The sequence below is a fragment of the Parus major genome, chromosome 5, assembly GCF_001522545.3.
Source record: "Parus major isolate Abel chromosome 5, Parus_major1.1, whole genome shotgun sequence".
Classification (NCBI taxonomy): Eukaryota; Metazoa; Chordata; class Aves; order Passeriformes; family Paridae; genus Parus; species Parus major.
In genome coordinates, this window is record NC_031774.1 from 11257718 (window position 1) to 11277026 (window position 19309).

At 37.8% G+C, this 19309-nt stretch overlaps 1 protein-coding gene across 3 annotated transcripts in view; it reads right to left on the minus strand.

Moving 5' to 3' along the window:
* Positions 1–255: 255 nt before the first annotated feature.
* Positions 256–19309, minus strand: part of PRMT3 (protein arginine methyltransferase 3) — a 53852-nt gene continuing 34798 nt past the window's right edge. For all 3 annotated transcript variants that reach the window (XM_015631149.3, XM_015631150.3, XM_015631148.3), the window contains 3 exons: positions 10348–10395; positions 10066–10153; positions 256–884 (listed from right to left, as the gene is read on the minus strand). In XM_015631149.3, the coding sequence (XP_015486635.1) occupies positions 775–884; positions 10066–10153; positions 10348–10395 (246 nt within the window). In that variant the 3' untranslated portion in view covers positions 256–774. The remainder of the gene's footprint in view (positions 885–10065; positions 10154–10347; positions 10396–19309) is intronic.

The following is a 19309-nucleotide window of genomic DNA, read 5'->3' on the forward strand; positions in this document are numbered from 1 at the left end:
ATACCTATATGCGCACCCCCCCACCCTTGAACAGTCAACCTTTGAGTGTCCAGTGTTTCTGGAAGAAGCCAAACCAAATCCACACTTCCAGCAACTGCTTTTTGTTTGCTGGTTTTCCTAAAGCTGTTATAATAAACACTTCCATCCACCGATGCCCCAACAGGTTAGTAGAGAAAAAAACGTAGGCACAAATAAATGAGCCATCACAGGATAGACAGAATTTCCAATTACAAAGAACACAAGGAAAGCAGCAACTGCATTATATATCACGCTGGGTTCATTTATTTCGACAAATGTAACTGAAATGTGTACAACTTTTCAACTGCAGAAGTGTAGTAAAAACACCAACTTTATTGCGGCAATCCTGCAGCTGGAATTCCCAACTTATTCCCACTGGGATTTTCCAGCTACTGCTGAAGTGCACTGACACATGATTTAGCTGCTTCTTTCATAAAGAAAATACTATACAAGTATTTTGCCAGTGGAAGAATAAAACATTATTGAGAGATCATATTTATTGTACCTTACAGCAAGACTCATTTTTTCTCTCACCTAGCAGTTTCAGGTAACCCAAACCGTCCTTCTTGCTTTCCTCACACCATGTAAAGCAGCAGAATCAGATTTTGTTGTGTATCTCAGTTGTAGGTAACTTTTCCATATTCTTGTGTACACACACAGAAACCCAAGAGTTTTCCATTTTTGCATATTTCAGAACAGTTATCAGCAGTCAGATGCAGCATTTTAATGGAACCTCTCCCAGACATGCACAGAGTTTCACTGAAGGCTGTAAGTCTGCTGTGCGTCCTTCACTGAGAGGGTGATGAAGAGGGACCGTGGATCCTTTCTATTTTTGCGGACTGTGATCTTTCCTCTCAGGGCCTCTCCTGAAAAAATAAGAGAATTGCGCTGGTTACAGTATTGAATCACCCACAGTAACAGCAAAGATGCATTGCATCCATGTTGCATGAGAAGATGCTCCAAATTAATCAGAATTTTAAAAGTCTACAGAAGTTTAAGTTTTTGAAGCTTTTGACAACAAATCTAAGTCTAACTGCAGTTAAACTTGGAGAGGTGCTGAGTTGTGGCTAATGCTTCACTTCTCAGAGGTTCACTCAAATTAATGATGTACCAAAAATTTCAGTTGTGGCTGGAAAACCATTGTATCCCTTGGATATATTCACCATTTTGGACTAAAACCATGTAACCACAAAAGCCTATTCCCTTCCTGCTGTATGGGCCATGTGCTCTGTATTTGCACTGCATTTCATTTATTTTTTTTAATCTGGTAGGAAACTACAACAGAAATCCTTGTGGCATTTCAAGTATATACATTATTAATTGCAGGTTTTGTTTTACAAAGTGTCAGTGTCATAACAGTTGATAGTTATGTCCTTCAGTTATACCCAGAGCAAATGTTTTTACACAGAAGGGAAAAACCTAATCTCAATTTCTTTTCAGTCCTTATTAAGACCTTTCATTTAAGGAATTATTTGTAAATTAGGAAAATACAACCCACAAAATACAAACACACATTTGTAAATGTGTGCATTTAGGAAATCCACTGCTGAGCCACCTCAGCATTAAAATTCCACCAATTTTAAATCCAAAAGAGCTACATCCTCACAGATGATTGTGCTGAACACATTACATCAGGCTGTGATCCCAATCTACAGCAGGAAGTTCCCTGCTACTCTTCCATCAGGCCTCCCCTGCCCCATTCATCTTCATCACTCACACCAGCCACATCCACTGCTGATACTTTTCTATCTCACTGGATCTGAAGTATTTTCCAGCTGTTCATTACTCACTATGATTTTAAAAGCCATTGTTAATATCTTGTTAAAAGCTTTCTTACTGCAAAAATGAATACAAATAGCAATTTCAAAATTAATATGGTTCCAAATTCAGAAAGAATTTTGGAGGTCTCCATTTGGCACAATTCTCAGTTGCATGCACCAACAGTAAATTGACAGAAAGTCCAAATTATAAATGCAGGGCATTTTGCTAAAGGTTGCAGTACAAATATCAAAAAAGGCTTATCAGCAAGAATTACTATAGTACCAAGGATGAGAGGAAAAAAAATTTGATAATTTTTGGGTTTTTTCCATCATGTAACAGTTAGCTGGAGATTCCACTACAACTCCTGTGCAGCTTTGTTATTAGGAATCAAAAGACTGACATAACAACAATGCAATATGCAGAGAACTGTGAAAACAGTTTCGCAGATTATTTAAACAGAGACAAGTTTGGCAGACAGAAGGACAGAAGGAAGATAAAGAAAAAAGTGCATTATAGTCTCAGTCCAGCTAGGAAATTTAACCTGACTGGAACATACAGATTTTCAAAACTGCTACAAAATGACCTATTTGACTTATTTTAACATCCTTTGATAACAGTTCAGCTAGACTAAAGAATCTCTGAGAATTAAATTCCTATTATGTCAATTAATCCATACTTCAATCTTCCCATTTAAAACATTAATACAAAACAATAAAACAAATGAGACAAAAACTTAAATATAATTTCTTAAATAGCTGACTTCATAGAACAGAACCCTCAGATTCTGTTTGTAAAGATATTTAATGAAACAAAGCATTCCATTCATTTTTTTCCTAGCTATTCCTTATGCTGTAACCACATTAAATGTGCTTTTCTGAGCAGCCTTTTCCGAGGGCTGAAGAAAACAACAGCAGTAACCAAAAGGCAGTTCTGAACAATTAATCAATGTCATGTAGATAGAAAATGACGGATGTTTTCCCCCATTCTCTGTCCTAGGAGCTGCCTGGAGGAAGCAGTCTCTGGGACTCAGCTGTATCACCTTGCTCTTATCATGCTCAGCTGAATGCAAGTAAACCACACAGTGCCACTGCAGTTTGATTAGGACAAAACGGAATCCATTACCATCCCCTCTCCACACTTTTATTATCCCCTTGGGAGGCTTGAAATTTTCCCCCAAATGAAAAAAGCAGAAGAATTCAGGAGAAGTGCTGTGTAAGCTTGGCTAGTACGGGAAAAAAGGCATCCCTATGTCCATACTGACTCCCTGTCACATAATGCATGTCTGACTGCAGGCTCTGCAGTACCTGTGCTCTGTACATTTGAACCAGTTTATTTTGGTTTTGATTTTTACCACTAGTAAAACTGTAAGCAATTGCATCTGTCACTTATGTCTGTGCAATACAATCATACATGGGGCCAGTCTGCAGTCTGAGAGCCAAGCTATCTCTCAGTGCAGAGATTGTCTATCATACAGAGTGCTCAGGTCCAACAAATCACTGTTTTTCAGTCTATAAAGGATTTGATCAGAACCAAAGATTCTACACATTGCATACATATCCATAACATCTACTTAAAGCTTGGCATGACCCATGGCAGTGAGCTTGTAAAGTGAGGAACTACCCTGCCTTTCAATACAACTTGGTGTCTCCTCCCTCTTTGATCCCAAAAAAGACTCAAAGAGTTACCAAAAGCAGCCAGCAGTCAACGTATTTCAGGTTTCTTTCTTTTCTTCCCCTGGAAGAGTTTTATGAAGCTAACAATGGGACAAGTAAGAACACAGTACTCAAACCATTATTTATTCTGAACACCATTAAAATTTAAGAATCTTATAAAAGAGCTCACTGGAATTGTTTCAGAGAGCTTCTAGAAAACTGTAGTGGGCTTTGGGCTAAACACACTTAACCGAACTGCTGGTGAAAAGTACCTTTACAAATCCTTTGCACTGTAGAGAACCATTGAGTGTGTTAGTGCCTTCCCAGTCACAAACCAGCATGACTTGATACCGCTCTGTATAAGGTTGTCTTTGCTGGAAGCTGACATTTTAAACACAATCTAGTTTAAATAACTGGGCCCACTATCTAATGCAACACTGAGTTCTAGCATGCAACAGAAAAAAGAGCAAGTCTCCAAAGCATTACTCTGGGTAGAAAGCAGTTTCCATATATCACCCATCTTCTGACAATGGAAAATAAGACTGAAACAATTTGTGGTGGGACCAAGAGCATTTCCCTTAAACTCAGGAACTTATCCTTAATCTTCCCATTCATCCTCTTAAACTGCAGACACCTGCAGCTGTGCACAGAATGCCACCTTCCCCTCTTGACCACTTCTCCCACTCAGTCTCCAGCCCAGTGTGATCTAACAGTTTCTGTGCTGAGCAGCAGGCACTGCCTTTTGGTATCATCCATCTGACCTGTGATACTCTTCTGGGCTGCCTAGTTTTATAAATTGTTTGGCAACTCCTTTCTCTTGCATCACTGTTTACCCTCTGCTGAAACTATCCTGAGGTTCTGTCTTTTCCATGCATGCTCTGAGGAGTTTTTGTACCAAATTGACAGTTTCAACTGCTGAAGACAACCCAGGAATGAGGCTGCTGCAAAAAAGTCTACATTGCCACCTGATCAAGGCAAGACAAGCCTGTGTGGCTGCCTAAGGTAACATGTATGTGCACAAGTGACAGAGATTCCCAGATAGCTCAGGCACCACAAAGAGTTGCCACAGGGAATGATAAAGGCCAGGCCCTCCACAATGTAGAGCTGCAGTGGCCAAACTCACTCACCTAGAACTGGCTTAATTCACCACTTTTTGTAGTAGATATTCTGAACAGTATAGATTTGTCCCAAGCTTTCTGTCAGCAGTGTGGCAACATTCTGAGAAAACCGAATTGCTGTTTGAACCATATTCCCTTGCAGCTGCAGAACTTGCAAAGGGAGGCACCCAGAATGGCACATCTGTGTCATCAGTCCATCCAAGTTTTCCTGCCTAAATATGGGATTTCTATTATCTTTCAGTGAGACAGAGCAGCCATGAGAAGAGATTCTTTATTTAATTTAGTGGCATGAAACACACATCTAAAAATGTTTCTGAAAAGCAAGAAGGATAATTTTAAAATGGAGATTTTGATAAATAAAACACAAGACTTGCCAGACTTAGTGTGACCTCAAAATTCAGGTCTTAACATTTACTAAATTTTAAAAGCCAGCATAATTTTTGGAGGTTCCACTTGTAAATAAGCAAGAGACAAATTTCTATAGGCACCATGTTGCAGCTGTAGACAGGCAAAACAGACACCAAGATCTTGATTAGGAACCAAATTATCCAACTGGGACGCACAATATTGAAGTATTTCAGTATAGGATGAAAACATTCACACAGATTAATTGTGCCAGTGTTGTTTTCCTACTTTTAATAGTGCTAAGTAGACAAATCAACATTCTTTCAGTTTGTAAATTTACAAACAGCTTTCCAATTACAGAGACTGGGGAGCTAAAGATAATCAAGGATTTTACAGGAGCTTAGTCATGTGAGTTCTGCTCCAGCTTTGCTGCGCTAGCCCCTTTAACACCATAGAAAAGCAAATCAAGGTTTTATTTTCACTGGAAGGCAATATCAAGAGCACACAATGCTGACAATAGGCTGTTTTATTGCTAATAGAATTTGCCTGCATACAGAGCTGGGTTTTAACTTAATGCATTGTTAGTGAAAAGATTCTGTGGGCCCTTTAAAAAAATTTTTGTAAGCATTTGATTTATTTAGTGAATTCTTGAGACAACCAAATGAGAATCTTTGTTTGCTTAGCAGGAATATTTCAACAAACAACAAAAGGAGGAGACTCATTTTTGGACCATTAGGGAGAAAAAAATACTGTTTTGGCATCTCAATTTCAATCTTCAAAATAAAGACATTTCAAGCTATTAAAAGGGCTCTAAGAGAGTGTTTGTACTCTGTAGGGAGTCTAAAATACATCACTGTTTTGTCTGAGGAAACCAAGGATATATTGCTTCTTTCTCCAGTTTCTTTAATTGCTTACTAAACAGTTGAAGCATATCCAACACGCTGATGCTATTTTGCTTTACTTGACTGAAAATCAGTTTCAAGTCTCTTGTCACAGTCCATGAGGAATGACTTTTCAGAACACGTGAGTACTAAGAGGCTATCCCCCACTCACACATTAAATCTAAATGAAATTAACAGGAATTAGCCATTAAATATGGCCATTTACATATATCCATTATATATAAAGCTATCTACCATAGGTATCAAGCTGAAACTCAGCAGCAAATAATCAGTATTAATAAGGTGCAGATTTTATTGCCACACTGTCCAGATCTTCAGACCCAGTATTAAGCTCTCCCACTTCATCCCAGAAATGTACAAACATGGAGCGCAGGCTGCAGCAGGACCAGCAAAGGAGGCAGGATGAGCTCCAAGACCCATCCTTTGGCTTACAGCTTCTAAATTCTGTTATCATTAGAATAGATCAAAACATTCAGTCCTTTTTATGGATGAGAAAATTGATCTATTTTTACAACAAATACCCTGACATCAAACAGCTGAGAAAATTAGCTAGTCCACACTGCAGAACAAAACAATTTTGCTATGGCAATAAAGGAGCATTTTCCAGTTAAATACCCAGCAGGTTTGGGTATCTATAAGCTCAGCCTCTTTTACAGAGCAAAACCAAATACAGTCAGTGCTTTATAACCACTCCAGGCATGGCCCCAAAAGCTATAAAGCATCTGATAAGGCACTTTTAGTCAGCCTCATTGTTTTACTCAGAACTAAAAATCTGAAGGAACCATTTTTCTTCACTGGGGAAAAACAGCCACTGCCCTTTCTGAAAGATTCTTTCAAAACAAGAAAACATTATAAATGTGTCTTCCTCTAGCAAATTCTTCTTTCACAACCTATTAAAAAGATACAAGCAAATGCCATCAAAGTAACACTGGTCAGACTGTTGTAAGACTCAAATTACATTATTCCTGTTTATTTCCCAGTATTTACTAGAAAAAAAAGAAAAGTTTATCTTAAGCAATGGCATTCTGGCTTGGATCTGTAATAGTGTGGCCAGAGGACCAAGGCAGTGACCATCCCCCTTGTTTTGGGCACTGGTGAGGCCCTACTTTGAATCCTGGGGTCAGTTTTGGACCCTGCACTGTAAGAAAGACTTTGAGGTGCTGGAGTGTGTCCAGAGAAGGGAACTGAGATGGATGGATTGGATTGGCAGGCTCTGGAGCACAAGGTCTGAGGGAGCTGGGGGGCTCAACCTGAAGAAAAGAAGGCTCAGGGTTCTCTACAGCCTCCTGGCTTTCTACAACTCCCTGGAAGGAGCTTGTAGCCAGATGGGAGTTAGTCTTCTCCCAGGTAATGAGCAACAGGACAAGAAGAAACGGCCTCAAGTTGCACCAGGGGAGGTTTAGACATTAGAAAAAATCTCTTCATGGAAAGGGTTGAAAAATAATGTAAGAGGCTGTCTAGGGAACTGTAGCTGTGTCACCCAGTGACATGGTTTAGTGGTGCCCTTGGAAGTGCTGGGTTAATGGCTTGACTCAATGATCCTAAAGGCCTTTTCTAACCTTAATCATTCTATGAATATATTTAGTCAAAAGTGCATCTTCTTTGCTGTTTCTCCCACTGCCATAATGTATTTCCGAATCTAAGCATTTATACAGAGGGCTGATGAATACCAGTACACACAGGGATGGATGTAACGGCTTCAAATGATGCCAATGCATTGAATCTAATACACTTATTTTTGCCTCCAGTTACTTTGCATTGAGGAAAGCCCTCTTGAAGACAAGGTTTCCCTACAAGCTCAGTGCACTCGGAATGGAGCTCAGTTCAACATGTCAGGCTGAATGAGAAGTGGTAACAAGCAGTGCTAACTAACTCACTAACAAGTGGGACAAGAGAAACAGCTGGAAGTGCAAGTTGAAATAGACTAAAAAATGAGTTTAAACAGTTGGTTTAGTTGAGAAAATCAAAAGACTGAAGAACCAAAAAAATATGGCTAACCACAAATTATTAATATGAATATTCAAGTCACTAGACAAAGGAAAGAATATAAATAAGGAAGATAGGGAAATCCGTACTTATAACAACATGTCATGAGGAAAAAGATTTTTGGAACAATGAAGGAGAAGGATCAATCAGAAGGAATGATTTTTCCAGAAAAATTACGAAAATTAACATACATTCCTACATAAGTATCAGGAAGCACCTTCTGCTTGATGGTCTTATGTTATCAATAAGCAACAGATATCCCACAAAAATTAAGACTGGGATTAAAAAAGAAATGGAAATTATATCACGGGTTTCTCTCAGAATCTTCTCTAACACTAGAAGCAAAAGCAGAAAATCCTAGATTTAAGTGGTAATTTCATGTAAGATATAAAACCAGACAGAATGGGCAAAAGGATGAGAAAGGGCAACTCAAATAGTTACAAAGAGAAGGAGACAGGCAGAAAGAAAGAGAAACAAGATTTGTTATGGGAATAATGTAAAGAAATATAAGCTAATAAAAAGAAAGGAAGGTGTTACAGCAAAAGTGATCTTGAAGGTTAAGTTGGTTGTGGTCACTGCTTCAGAGCACATTATTTCTGCAGCTGCCTTCAGAAAGTCACCACACCTCAACCAGAACTCTAGGCTGGGGCACATCTCCCAGTAATTTCACACAGTTGAAAAATGTCAAATGATCTCTGTAATATGAAATAATGTGCATATTTTAACAAATGTCATTGCACTTTAAAAAAATTCACTCTATGACATTGAGATTTAATGAGTAGCAGCAAAGAGATCTTAGTCAGCTTTGTCTAGAAAGACCATCTGAAGAGAATACAAGCCAAGTATAAATGCACTACAAAAAGTGACAGGACCTAAGAAAGTACAAATAAAAATTATTTTAAGAATATAAAGTTAAAGCATGAAAGAGAGAAATTACTTGTCAGATATTACAAACCTCAGTGTCTCTAGGAAAGAAGCTCCTAGTAAAAAGATATCATGTCTGCTAGCTGGAAAAGGCAACTGTAAAAGCAGTTCAATTGAGTTCAGCAGCATCCACACAACTTTTTCTATGCTTTTCCCCAAATATGTCTGATCTACTTACAAACTGTTCAGGTCTGGGCCACATATTACCATGAGTTTATTAACTGACCAGCAGAAATGAGCCCCATTCTGAGGCTCTTTGGTCCTGCTAGTCTGTAAAGAAAAGGGGCCCTCAAAGACTATCACTGGGTGAGAGATCAGCAGTGGTGGATAAATATCTAGTGGCCAAATGGACATAAATAAAACAGCACAAAAATGTAACTACTTCATTTCCTTGGATTATAAAAAGAATGTGAGAGTCTGAAAGAAAGTTCTACACGAGTAAGAGGTTAAGACTCATAATTCTTAACCTGTTGCATGTCCATCCTCTTGCATGACCATTCTATGAGGGTCATGGATATATTTGTGTCTACGAATTTAAAGGAGTATTTGACTACTTGTATGAAATGTGCTTTCAAGACTTCATGAATAGAACTAATTAAGCCACTAACAAGCATCACTTCATAGTCTTCAAAACCTCACCACAACAGTTTATCATTTGAATTTTGCTTATCCCTGATGACAACAGAAACCTTTTTACTTGCTTCAAATTCAAGGTGAAACTTATTACAGTACTAAACTATTTTATAAAAATTTACAGTGTATCAAGCCAACCTATTAAATACTTCAATGACTCAAGTTCATGTCTGTGAGTTCTTTGAAACTATTTTGATTTTACAGAGTAACCCCACCCTGGCAGATACAACTTATGCATATATTCAAGATCCATTTAACTACAGGACAGCTCAGGAGGGCTACAAGGAATCCTGTGCAATTACTTGACAAATTTGATACTTCAGAATATTAGCAATGTCAAAAAAAACTTAATTAATGATTAAGAGAATGACAGTAGTAGTGCTCTGGACTTAGATTTTTCTGCAACAGAAATGCTTTGATACATAACTTTTCTCACCAAAATTCCAGTATGGAACTATACAAGTATAAGACATATACCCACTTACAAGGTACTTATGCATACTTTTATGTGTAATTTTAAATTTTGTACAAGATACTACAAGAATTTTGTACACAGATACTTCCTTGCTTTGATGAGACAAAAAAATTCCTTCAACAGCAGCTGAAAGATTTATTTACTAATTCTTTTAGATACTTATGTCATTTTTGAAGTATTTTATATCTAGATTTAATGGTAACAGCACTGTAACACAACCATTGTTGCACACCAACTGAATTTAAATGTACCTGCTTCTACAGGAATTGGCTTCTCCAGGAGAAAAATCGTCTGTTTCCAGTGTGTTTTAGTACACTGGGGACCAGTTGAAAACAAGACCTGCAATTGGAGAGTTCAAGAGTTTGATTAAAAACAACCCTTTTCATATCACACCACATCAATCAATTACCAAACACAAATGTATATGAAGTCTTTGCTACAGCAAAACAGATTCAGTGCCAAACACCTTGAGGGCAAAATAAAATCCTCATCTCTCAAAGACATTTTTAAAATGCAAAATCCCAAATACCCACCTTGTTGTGGCAGTTCTCAAAAAATACATCAAAGTAACCAGCAATTGCCTGTAAAAAAGAGGTGAAAGTGTAAATACGATAAAGGAATAACAGTGACACTCAAGAAAATTTTTGTGATTCATATATGCATTTATTGGAATTTCTACTTCTTTCCAAGTTCTTACTAAGAGGAACAAGCTTGTATTTATGCTTTCAAGTATGCTAGAAACCCTAGGGGGGAAAAAAAGAAAGCTGCCGTTATACCTTTGCTCTACTTGAGAATATTCAGCCCACTGTAACTTAACTGCATTTTATTACACATCAGATTTTAGTATGAGTTTCCAAAACAACTCACATGCTTTAACCACAATTAGAATAATACATGAGAAAACAGCCTTTCAGATGTGCAAACCCACAAGCATAAAACTTGTCCTGTCCATGATCCTCAGTAAACACGCATCAAGTATGAGGGATTCTGCATGATTTGTTCACTCACTGTGTGGCTAAACAGGAATTTCCACAGAAGCTTCACACAACGCAACCAGTCAGGGAATCCTTTACTTCCTCTACTACATACACAGGTAAGGAAAAACATTCACAAATGCTTCCTGCTGGCCCCTCCAGCAGCTAACAGTTTCTAATTGTAATTCTGCATATGATTACCTCTCTGTCCCTCCTGCCATCCCACTCCTAATGTCAAGAGTTTCTCTCTTCAGTGCCTAATTCATTAGTGGGACTTTTCTTCCAGTTTGAATAGGAAGAGAAATCAGATTAGTTTGGGTTGGAAGGGCCTAAAAGATCATCTTGTTCCAACCCCCATGCCATGGGCAGGGACAACTTCCACCAAGCCAGGTTGCCCCAACCCCATTTAACCTCGCCTTGAAGACTTTCAGGGATGGAGCAGCCAGCCACAACTTCTCTGGGCAACCCATGCCAGTTCCACACCACCCTCACAGGGAAGAATTTCTTTCTAATACTAATACATATAAAATGTTCACACACAAAACAGCATATTGACACTATTAGTCACTCAGTCTTTTAATGCTAATGGACTGGTTTTTTGACAAAAAATGGCTTGTGAGTCCCAGAAACCCAAATAAACAACTGGAAGATGCTAAGAAAACATCCACTTCAGTTTCATCTGTGAAATCCTGTCCATGCTCATGTTTATTTGCTTCCTCCTGTCCTATGAAAAGGCTAAAGCACATCAGACCCTGGTGCCAAGGCAGTTGTGCTTTCTATCACACCAGCCTGAAGAAATCACACAAATAGAGCTTTTGAGTAACCACAGTGAACTGAAGTTACTCAGCTGGGGATCGCCATCCCTGCCATGGGAGGAAGGGACTCCCCACATCAGCTGCAGTGCATTCAAACAAAGCATGTACCAATGCAATGATGGCAAGTTTGTTCCAGGAAAACATATCTCACAGCGAACAACCTATTGTAACCTCTCTCTTACTGCACACCAAGGTTTTTCTCCCAGTCCAGTACCAGAAAACTGCTTGTTCTGAAAAGCTAAAAGGACAATTTCTGTAGCACACCCTTCATATAGATTCACAAAAGATAGTGACAGAAAGAAAAGTAAAACATGCTAGTAAGCGTGTATAGGGTTTTATCATTATGAAATATATAATATGAATAAGTCATTTCGGTATTTTTCCTCTCTAGTCTAAATCCAAAATTTCCAGAATACAATGTGTTAAAAACAGTAAAAATATGCTAAAGCAGCTGCTTTTCAACAAAGGGCACTCCAGACAAGCCTGGCAAGTTCCAAATTTCAACATGGCTGAAGAGTTAAAATACATAAACTATGGAGACACTGAGAGCCCTTCATGACAAATGAGCATCAGACAGTGGAAACAGTGACTCTTCAAGACCTTTAGTAAAGTCCTATCACTCAATCTGAGAATCTCATTCCTAGATGAATTAAAGCCTTGTCTCTAATATGCCTTTTGAATAAAGACTGAGAAGGTTTTGACAAAGTTCTATTGACCCATCAGACTACTTTTATTGATGCACAATCTTTTCTGGACATTAGTCAGAGATCTACCAAGTCATATAAAATATTTTTCAGTCATCAGCTCAATACTGCTGGTATACTTATAAATAAGACTTAGGACATGATTACTGCAGGAAAACAAGGTTGTGACAACAAAAATACATCAAGGAGAAAAAAAACCAAACCAGCTTCCAGAGAAAATGAGACAATCAAGCTACATCTTGGATCAAAAAGCCAAAAGCTCCAGGCAGACAGACCATAGCTAAGGTGGATGCAAGTATTCATACACTTAGTAAAAAGAGGTGACAGAAACATCCTACATGCTACCCTGAGAAAAGGCTCCAGGGATCTATTTTTTGGGGTGAAGTTCAGGTTGAAAAGAAACTCAATTACAAGAGATAATTAGAAGAAAGTGCTCCCTGCTGCCTCCCCTGTGTTAAGGGAAACAGGATTTGTACCTTTTGTAAATGACTAGATAAATAATTATTTTATTCTTTACAGTATCAGTGGTTTCCCTATCTGAAACAACCTGAAACACTGACTTTGAATAGCTAATCCAGAGTAGTAATAATAATTATTACACATCACAAAGATTGCCTTAGTCAGAGCTCCAGGGATTACAGAGAACAAGAGCTCTACATTGATCCATTAATTTCTTCTTGTTATGTTATAAGATGGATAGATGTCCTTCAATATTGAACACTGAAATAATCGTTGAGCCAAAAGAAACCAAAAATAGAAAAATATTATTGCTCAAGTGCCTGTGAACAGCTCTGGGCATTCCCCAAAATTCTGTCAGTTAAAACTGGGCAGTGGAGGCACCACAAAATGAAACACACACTTTGGTGAGTTGTGTCAAGAGACAACCCCAGCCTTGTTTACCGGAACAGAAACTGTACTTTTTAAGTTAAATACATTGAAGGGAGAGCTTGAATGACATTTTGAAAACTATATGTTAAACATATTGCAATTGAGAAATCTAATGAGTATTTTTCATTAATAATTTTCAAAATGTTTTTGAGCCAACTAAAAGAATCCACCACACACGCACTTAGTTTGATGATTTTCTTTCTGAAATTAGTTACAACTATGTAATTTGTTTTTACCAACACTGTTGTTACTCTCTATCTCTCATATTTTAAACCTTTGGGAAAATAAGAAGCCTAATGCCAAACCCAGTAGTTACTGACCACCTGCAAAATTTGTCTAATATTCCCTATGACAGCTATTCTACAAGCCAATTACAGATGAGGAAATACAGAAAGCAAAAAAGCACTGAATAAATATACCCACTTTGATGCACATAGCCTGTGGCCTTCCCTTTTAAAGTAAGAAACTGGAAACGTTTAAACCTGCTGCTCAACACAAACAGTTATTTGCATATATCCAGGGAATAATATCTATCTCAATTCTATCATAAAGCTCCAGCCTACATTAACTGCATTCTTTTCCTCTCCCTGATTTCACATGGAAGATTTCATGTGATAGACTGCATGTGTTGCCCTGCCAGAAACATCACTTTGAAACTCTATTTATCCAAATTAAGACATTATTTTCATGAAGTAAGTTCAGTTTTATTTCTGAGCAGACACCCTATAGGAGGTATTAAATTCACCAGCTGTTCTCAAGAAACGGATTGTTACGTATGGTCCTCCATAGTTTGTGTACATTCATACGTGCTCACTCAAACACAATGCTATGCTTAAAATTTTAATTATACTATCAGTGTTCTGAGATCTTCCTGCCTTTGAGCCGTTTTGTCATATTTTGTCTGCCCCAGGCCAAAGGGATCTCAAGCCAGCTACACAGACACTTACAAACTCCTTAAAAACAGCACACCCAGTCATCCTAAAACCTGCCAGGTGATTCTGTAGGATGACACAAGAAAGACTCTGAGGTACTGAAAGGCTTCAGAAGAGGCTTCAAGAGAGCCTTCACAGAAACGAATGGAGTTGGGGCAGGGTCTGGAGCACAAATATGATGGGGAGGAGCTGAGAGGGCTGCAGGTGTTTAGTCTGGAAAAAAGGAGTCTCAGAGAGGACATTCTCACACTCTACAGCTCCCTGAAAAAAGGCCATGAGAAAATGGCTTCAAGTGGCACCAAGGGAGTTTAGATTGCATCTTAGGAAAAATCTCTTCACCAAAAGGGCTGTCAGGTATTGGAACAGACTGTCCAGGGAAGTGGTGGAATCACCATCCCTGGAGCGATTTAAGTCATGTGAAAGTGGCACCTGGGGACATGGTTTAGTGCTGGACTTAGAACTGCTGGGTTAGAGGTTGGACTCAATGATCTTAAAGGTCTTTTCCAATCTAAAGAATTTTATGTATACCTCTGGAAAAGTACTGAAGGATACAAAGGCACAACATAGTTCTAATTATTCATCCTCTCAGTGTTTTGCAAAAAGCTTGATACAAACGATTAGAATTTCTGCTTTTACATGAAGCAGAGGGAGTAACAGGGTATTCTGGGTTGCACGGGACACACAAGGATCATTGAGTTCATGGCCGATATGGGATTGATCCTTCAACCTTGGCATTTGTAGCACCATGTTCTGACCAACTGAGCCAATGGTTCAGTCTTCCTTGAAAGAGCTCTGCAAAATTAAAATCTGACAGCATCACATAGGTCTGTTTCAACACACTCCCAAAACCCCTAAACCAAAACAACCACCACCACCACTCTCAAGCCATATTAGTGTAAGCACTGCACCATTTTAGAAATGATCTGGTAGCCCACACCTCTATGTATTGTATGGAAAAGGAAAAAAAAAGGAAGAAGTACACACAGATGATGCTTTCTTCAATTTTATCTACAATCACTAGTGCTGTGTATTTAAAAACAAGATCTCACAAATCTAAACACTGACACAAATCAAAATTTAAATACTTGATAATAAAAAACTAGCTATAATATTGTGGGTTTGTTTACTAACTTCTTTTAAGGAATTTATACTTTCCCTTTTTTTTTTTCTTTTCTTTTGGTGTTTCATGTTGAAATGCACAATTATGTATCTTATGTTTAACTGCATTTCAGAGAAATACTTCTGTAAAAGTGAAGTTCAAAGTATTTGCCTTTCATTTCACTTTTGAACACTATCCCAAATGGCAGTAGCTACAATAATCACAAGCATATATTAAATATGCAATACTACAAAGAAAGAGATTTCCAATGTTTACAATTTGAAGGAAGATCTGGTCCTCCCCTCTTGTTCTGTAATTTAACATATGCAGCAAAATAGAAGAAAAGAAATCACAAGTGGCATACTAGAAGCAGACACATGCATATTAAAATGAAACATAGTGCCGGCCAGATTTTCATTAAAGGTGACATCTTTTTTACAAGAAGTCAAACTAAAGAAAAGGAACAAGCAAATAATTTCTCCATAAATTCTAAATGATGCTTTACAACTACGGCCTTAGATTCTTTTTCTTCTTTTTTTTTTTTTTTTTTTTTTTTAGCATAATGATAGCTGTTATTTTTCCTACTGCAATTTCTCTCATCTTTTTGCTACACTTTTGACAGATCATTTACAACTTCACCTACAACTAATCAGTAAGAATGTAAACCTCCTCTGGAAAAATCTTTCAAGTGCCAGTCTCCTGAACACAATGGAAGAGTAAAACAAACATAATGACTCCTAAACTGGCAATAAATAACTACAATTCCAGCCTGACACATGCTCAAGCCTCAGAGGACAGTAAATATTAGAAACATTACCAAAATATTATTCTTCTTGTTCTCAAATAACTTTCCAGGAGAAAAGCCAAGCTATGAGGACAAAAGATTCCAACCCCAAAACAAAGCCAATCTATTTACCCAGGGAACTAAGGTGGCCAAATAAGGAATGAAGGTAACATTAAGGATTAGATATACATTAATAGATACACATTACTGAGACTGCAGAGCAACATCCTACAAAGGTCAACAAAGAGTTCACTCAAGTAACAATAAAATATTCCTGAACTTAAAATAGCAGCCACAAACTCCTACCCAATTTTTTCAACCTCGTATTTTGATGAAGAGTTCATGCAGCTTAAGATCTTCATCCATTACTGAGGGTTTCTAAGCTGTCCATGCAAATATATGAAAAACCTATAAATAAAGCAGGTCCTGTCAGTAAGATTCACCTGTCTTCAACTGCTTTTCTTTGCTCCCAGCTAAATTATTTCAAGACTATTTTCCTCCCCATTTATTTATGTAACATGTACCAAATATAATAAAACCATAAAAAGCCTTAACATACAATAAATGAGTATTAGTACACATTATTTGCACTCTTCCACTCAGAGCCTTTAGCTGAAATGCAAAGAAAAGTCTAAATTATAATTCAAATACATCTAAATACTAAGGCTTTTTTCCTAAAGAAAATGCCTGCCTGTACATGCAGCATTTTAACAGGACAAAACCAATGAGACTGCCCATTTCCTTATGAGAACTCAAAGGCAGTCTTACCAATTCACTTAGGAACAAGGAAATTAAAAATTATAATCATCACTATTACCTACAGTGAGTAATTTATCATTCTTGCTCTTCACCAGTATCATGTTCCAACAGTGAGTGGCTACAACAAATACAATTAGACAGCTGGCCACAGAAGTGGGAGATAATGTGCTTTTGATGGAGTTTATCCAAGCATGGAGATGGCATGTTTGTCATCCATGCAACAGAGTTGCTGCATTTTTATCACAGGGAAGAGAAACCCCTGGCAATTAAAACCCAGCAATTTTGTGTTTTAAAGATTAATAATCGGGACATCTCTGCAGAGGAGGCTACAGATAAGTAAACAGTTGAGAAAGACAAAACCTGCTTTGTAACATGGTAGAGCAGTACTTCTTTTACTCAGAAATCAGGCATTCAAGATGGGTTTAACTGTGGTACCCAAACCAGATTTCCAACTTCCAGCTTAAAAAATGTAGTTTCCCAGCTAAGGTTGGAACCAAATATTCATATGGTAATACTTCTTGTTGGCTCCCAAGTGGAAGACTAGACATTAAGCAATGAAACTGCCTAACATTTAAGAAAATTTTAAGAAGCAAAGAAATTTTCTCTAGTGAACTGAACTTCCTTTTTTCTCCTGAAGGTTTTAATACATCACGTCCTCTAATTAGTTCATTATCCTTCTTTCACCCCCTTTCTCCCTCCCACTTTTTATACACATTCCCTGCTTTTTGACAAGATCTCCTGGGAGCAATGAAGAGATACCATTTTCCTCTTAGGGGATATTGTTATTCAGCTAGGAAAGATCAACCTTGATGGACTCACAGGGGAAATGCTTGCAAACAAAAGAGAAAGTTTGTCAATTGATTTCTATACCGAGGGTAATTACCATTATATTTTATCTCAAAAGCTCACACAGTGATCAACTTAGAATACAATTAACAGAGTATTTTTCTAGCAGCATCTACTAACTGATATTAGCCAGATGTCTCATTAAAATCAGCATTGACAAACCCTAGCTCTTTATTAGGAAAATGCACTTCTGCAGGCTAATTAATTTTATTTTTTGCTGTTATCTTTGTAGGACCAAAATCAAGCCAACTTGCAATAAAAGCGCTTTGGAACAATTTTATATAATGATTCCATGCAACTGTTTCACGCTTTGAAAATCTTCAATCTTTGAAAGCTAAAATAATGCTATATAAATCTAATGCTAGGAAATGCTTCTTTGTGGCAAAGCATGTGAGGAATGAAGCAAAAATTAAGAGAAGGAATATATTCTCAGAAAAAAGCCTTAACTACCCCACCCTGTTCTCAGGACTTCTAAGACTAACCAGCACATAAAAGGACATATTTAAAATTTTTATTTTTTCAATCACTTTGTATTTCTTATGTGTATTAGAATTTTTTTTTGGCAGACTTATTTAATTTTTTGAAGATCTAGAAGAAAAAATCTATTTAAAGCCTTAGTGATTTTTTAAGGCTATGGCTCTATGTATTATAGGAGCATCTGCAACACACTCAATATGCACCTACAGTAAGACATGAGGCTCATCTCTTATGAACATGACTTAATACTCTGCGAGGGGGCTTTTTGGTCACATAGAAGTATAAGAGTAGTTTCAAATTAGGTGGAAGGACAAACAAATTAGATGTGTCAATGCTACGCTCTTAGTTTTCTGAAATGCACAGCTTTTCTATTTCACACAAACTCACCATGATGGCTGAGTATTCATGCCGTTAGTGCATTCATCTAAACCCAGAAAACAATTAGCTGAGGAAAAACTAAGGACAGATTTTAGAGGAATTTAACATTATTTTGCATAGGCAGATAGTGATAGGACAAAGAAGAATGTTTTTAAACTAAAAGAGGAGAGATTTAGATTAGGTATTAGGATAAATTCTTACTTTTAAACTAAAAGAGGAGAGATTTAGATTAGGTATTAGGATAAATTCTTACTGTGAAGAAAAGTGAGGCCCTGGCACATGTTCCCCAGAGAAGCTGCGGATGCTCCATCCCTGCAAGTGTTCAAGGCCAGGCTGGGTGGTGCTTGGAGTGACCTGATTAAAGCGGGGGGGATCCTTGGGCATGGCAGGGGATTGGAACTAGGTGATCTTTAGGATCCCTTCCAAGTCAAAGTATTCTATGATTTTGCCACAGAATCATGAAATGTGGCCTCTCCTGCCTGAGGGATCCTGGGGGTGTTCCAAACCACGACCAGAGCAAATGTAGTAATGAGTTAGTAAAAAACTGCAATTTTGGTTCTGACTCCTGTCAGCTTTTTCATCATCCGGTCCTGTTAGCACAGACAAGCAAACAGGCTGATGGGAAGAAGCAGCAGACCCTTATAGGTCTGTTACTTCTAGAGATGCCAGCTGCGAGTTTAGCTCTTTAACCACTTAACATTATGTTGCACACTCCAACCAGAAGAGCCCACAGGACTTTTCTCGACTTGCTAAATTACTTCCCGTCAGTGCAAAGCCTCTGCAAAATGAAGTTCAGCAAAAGCAGCTGTGCATTCCAATCTGCTGACGCACTTCAGTGT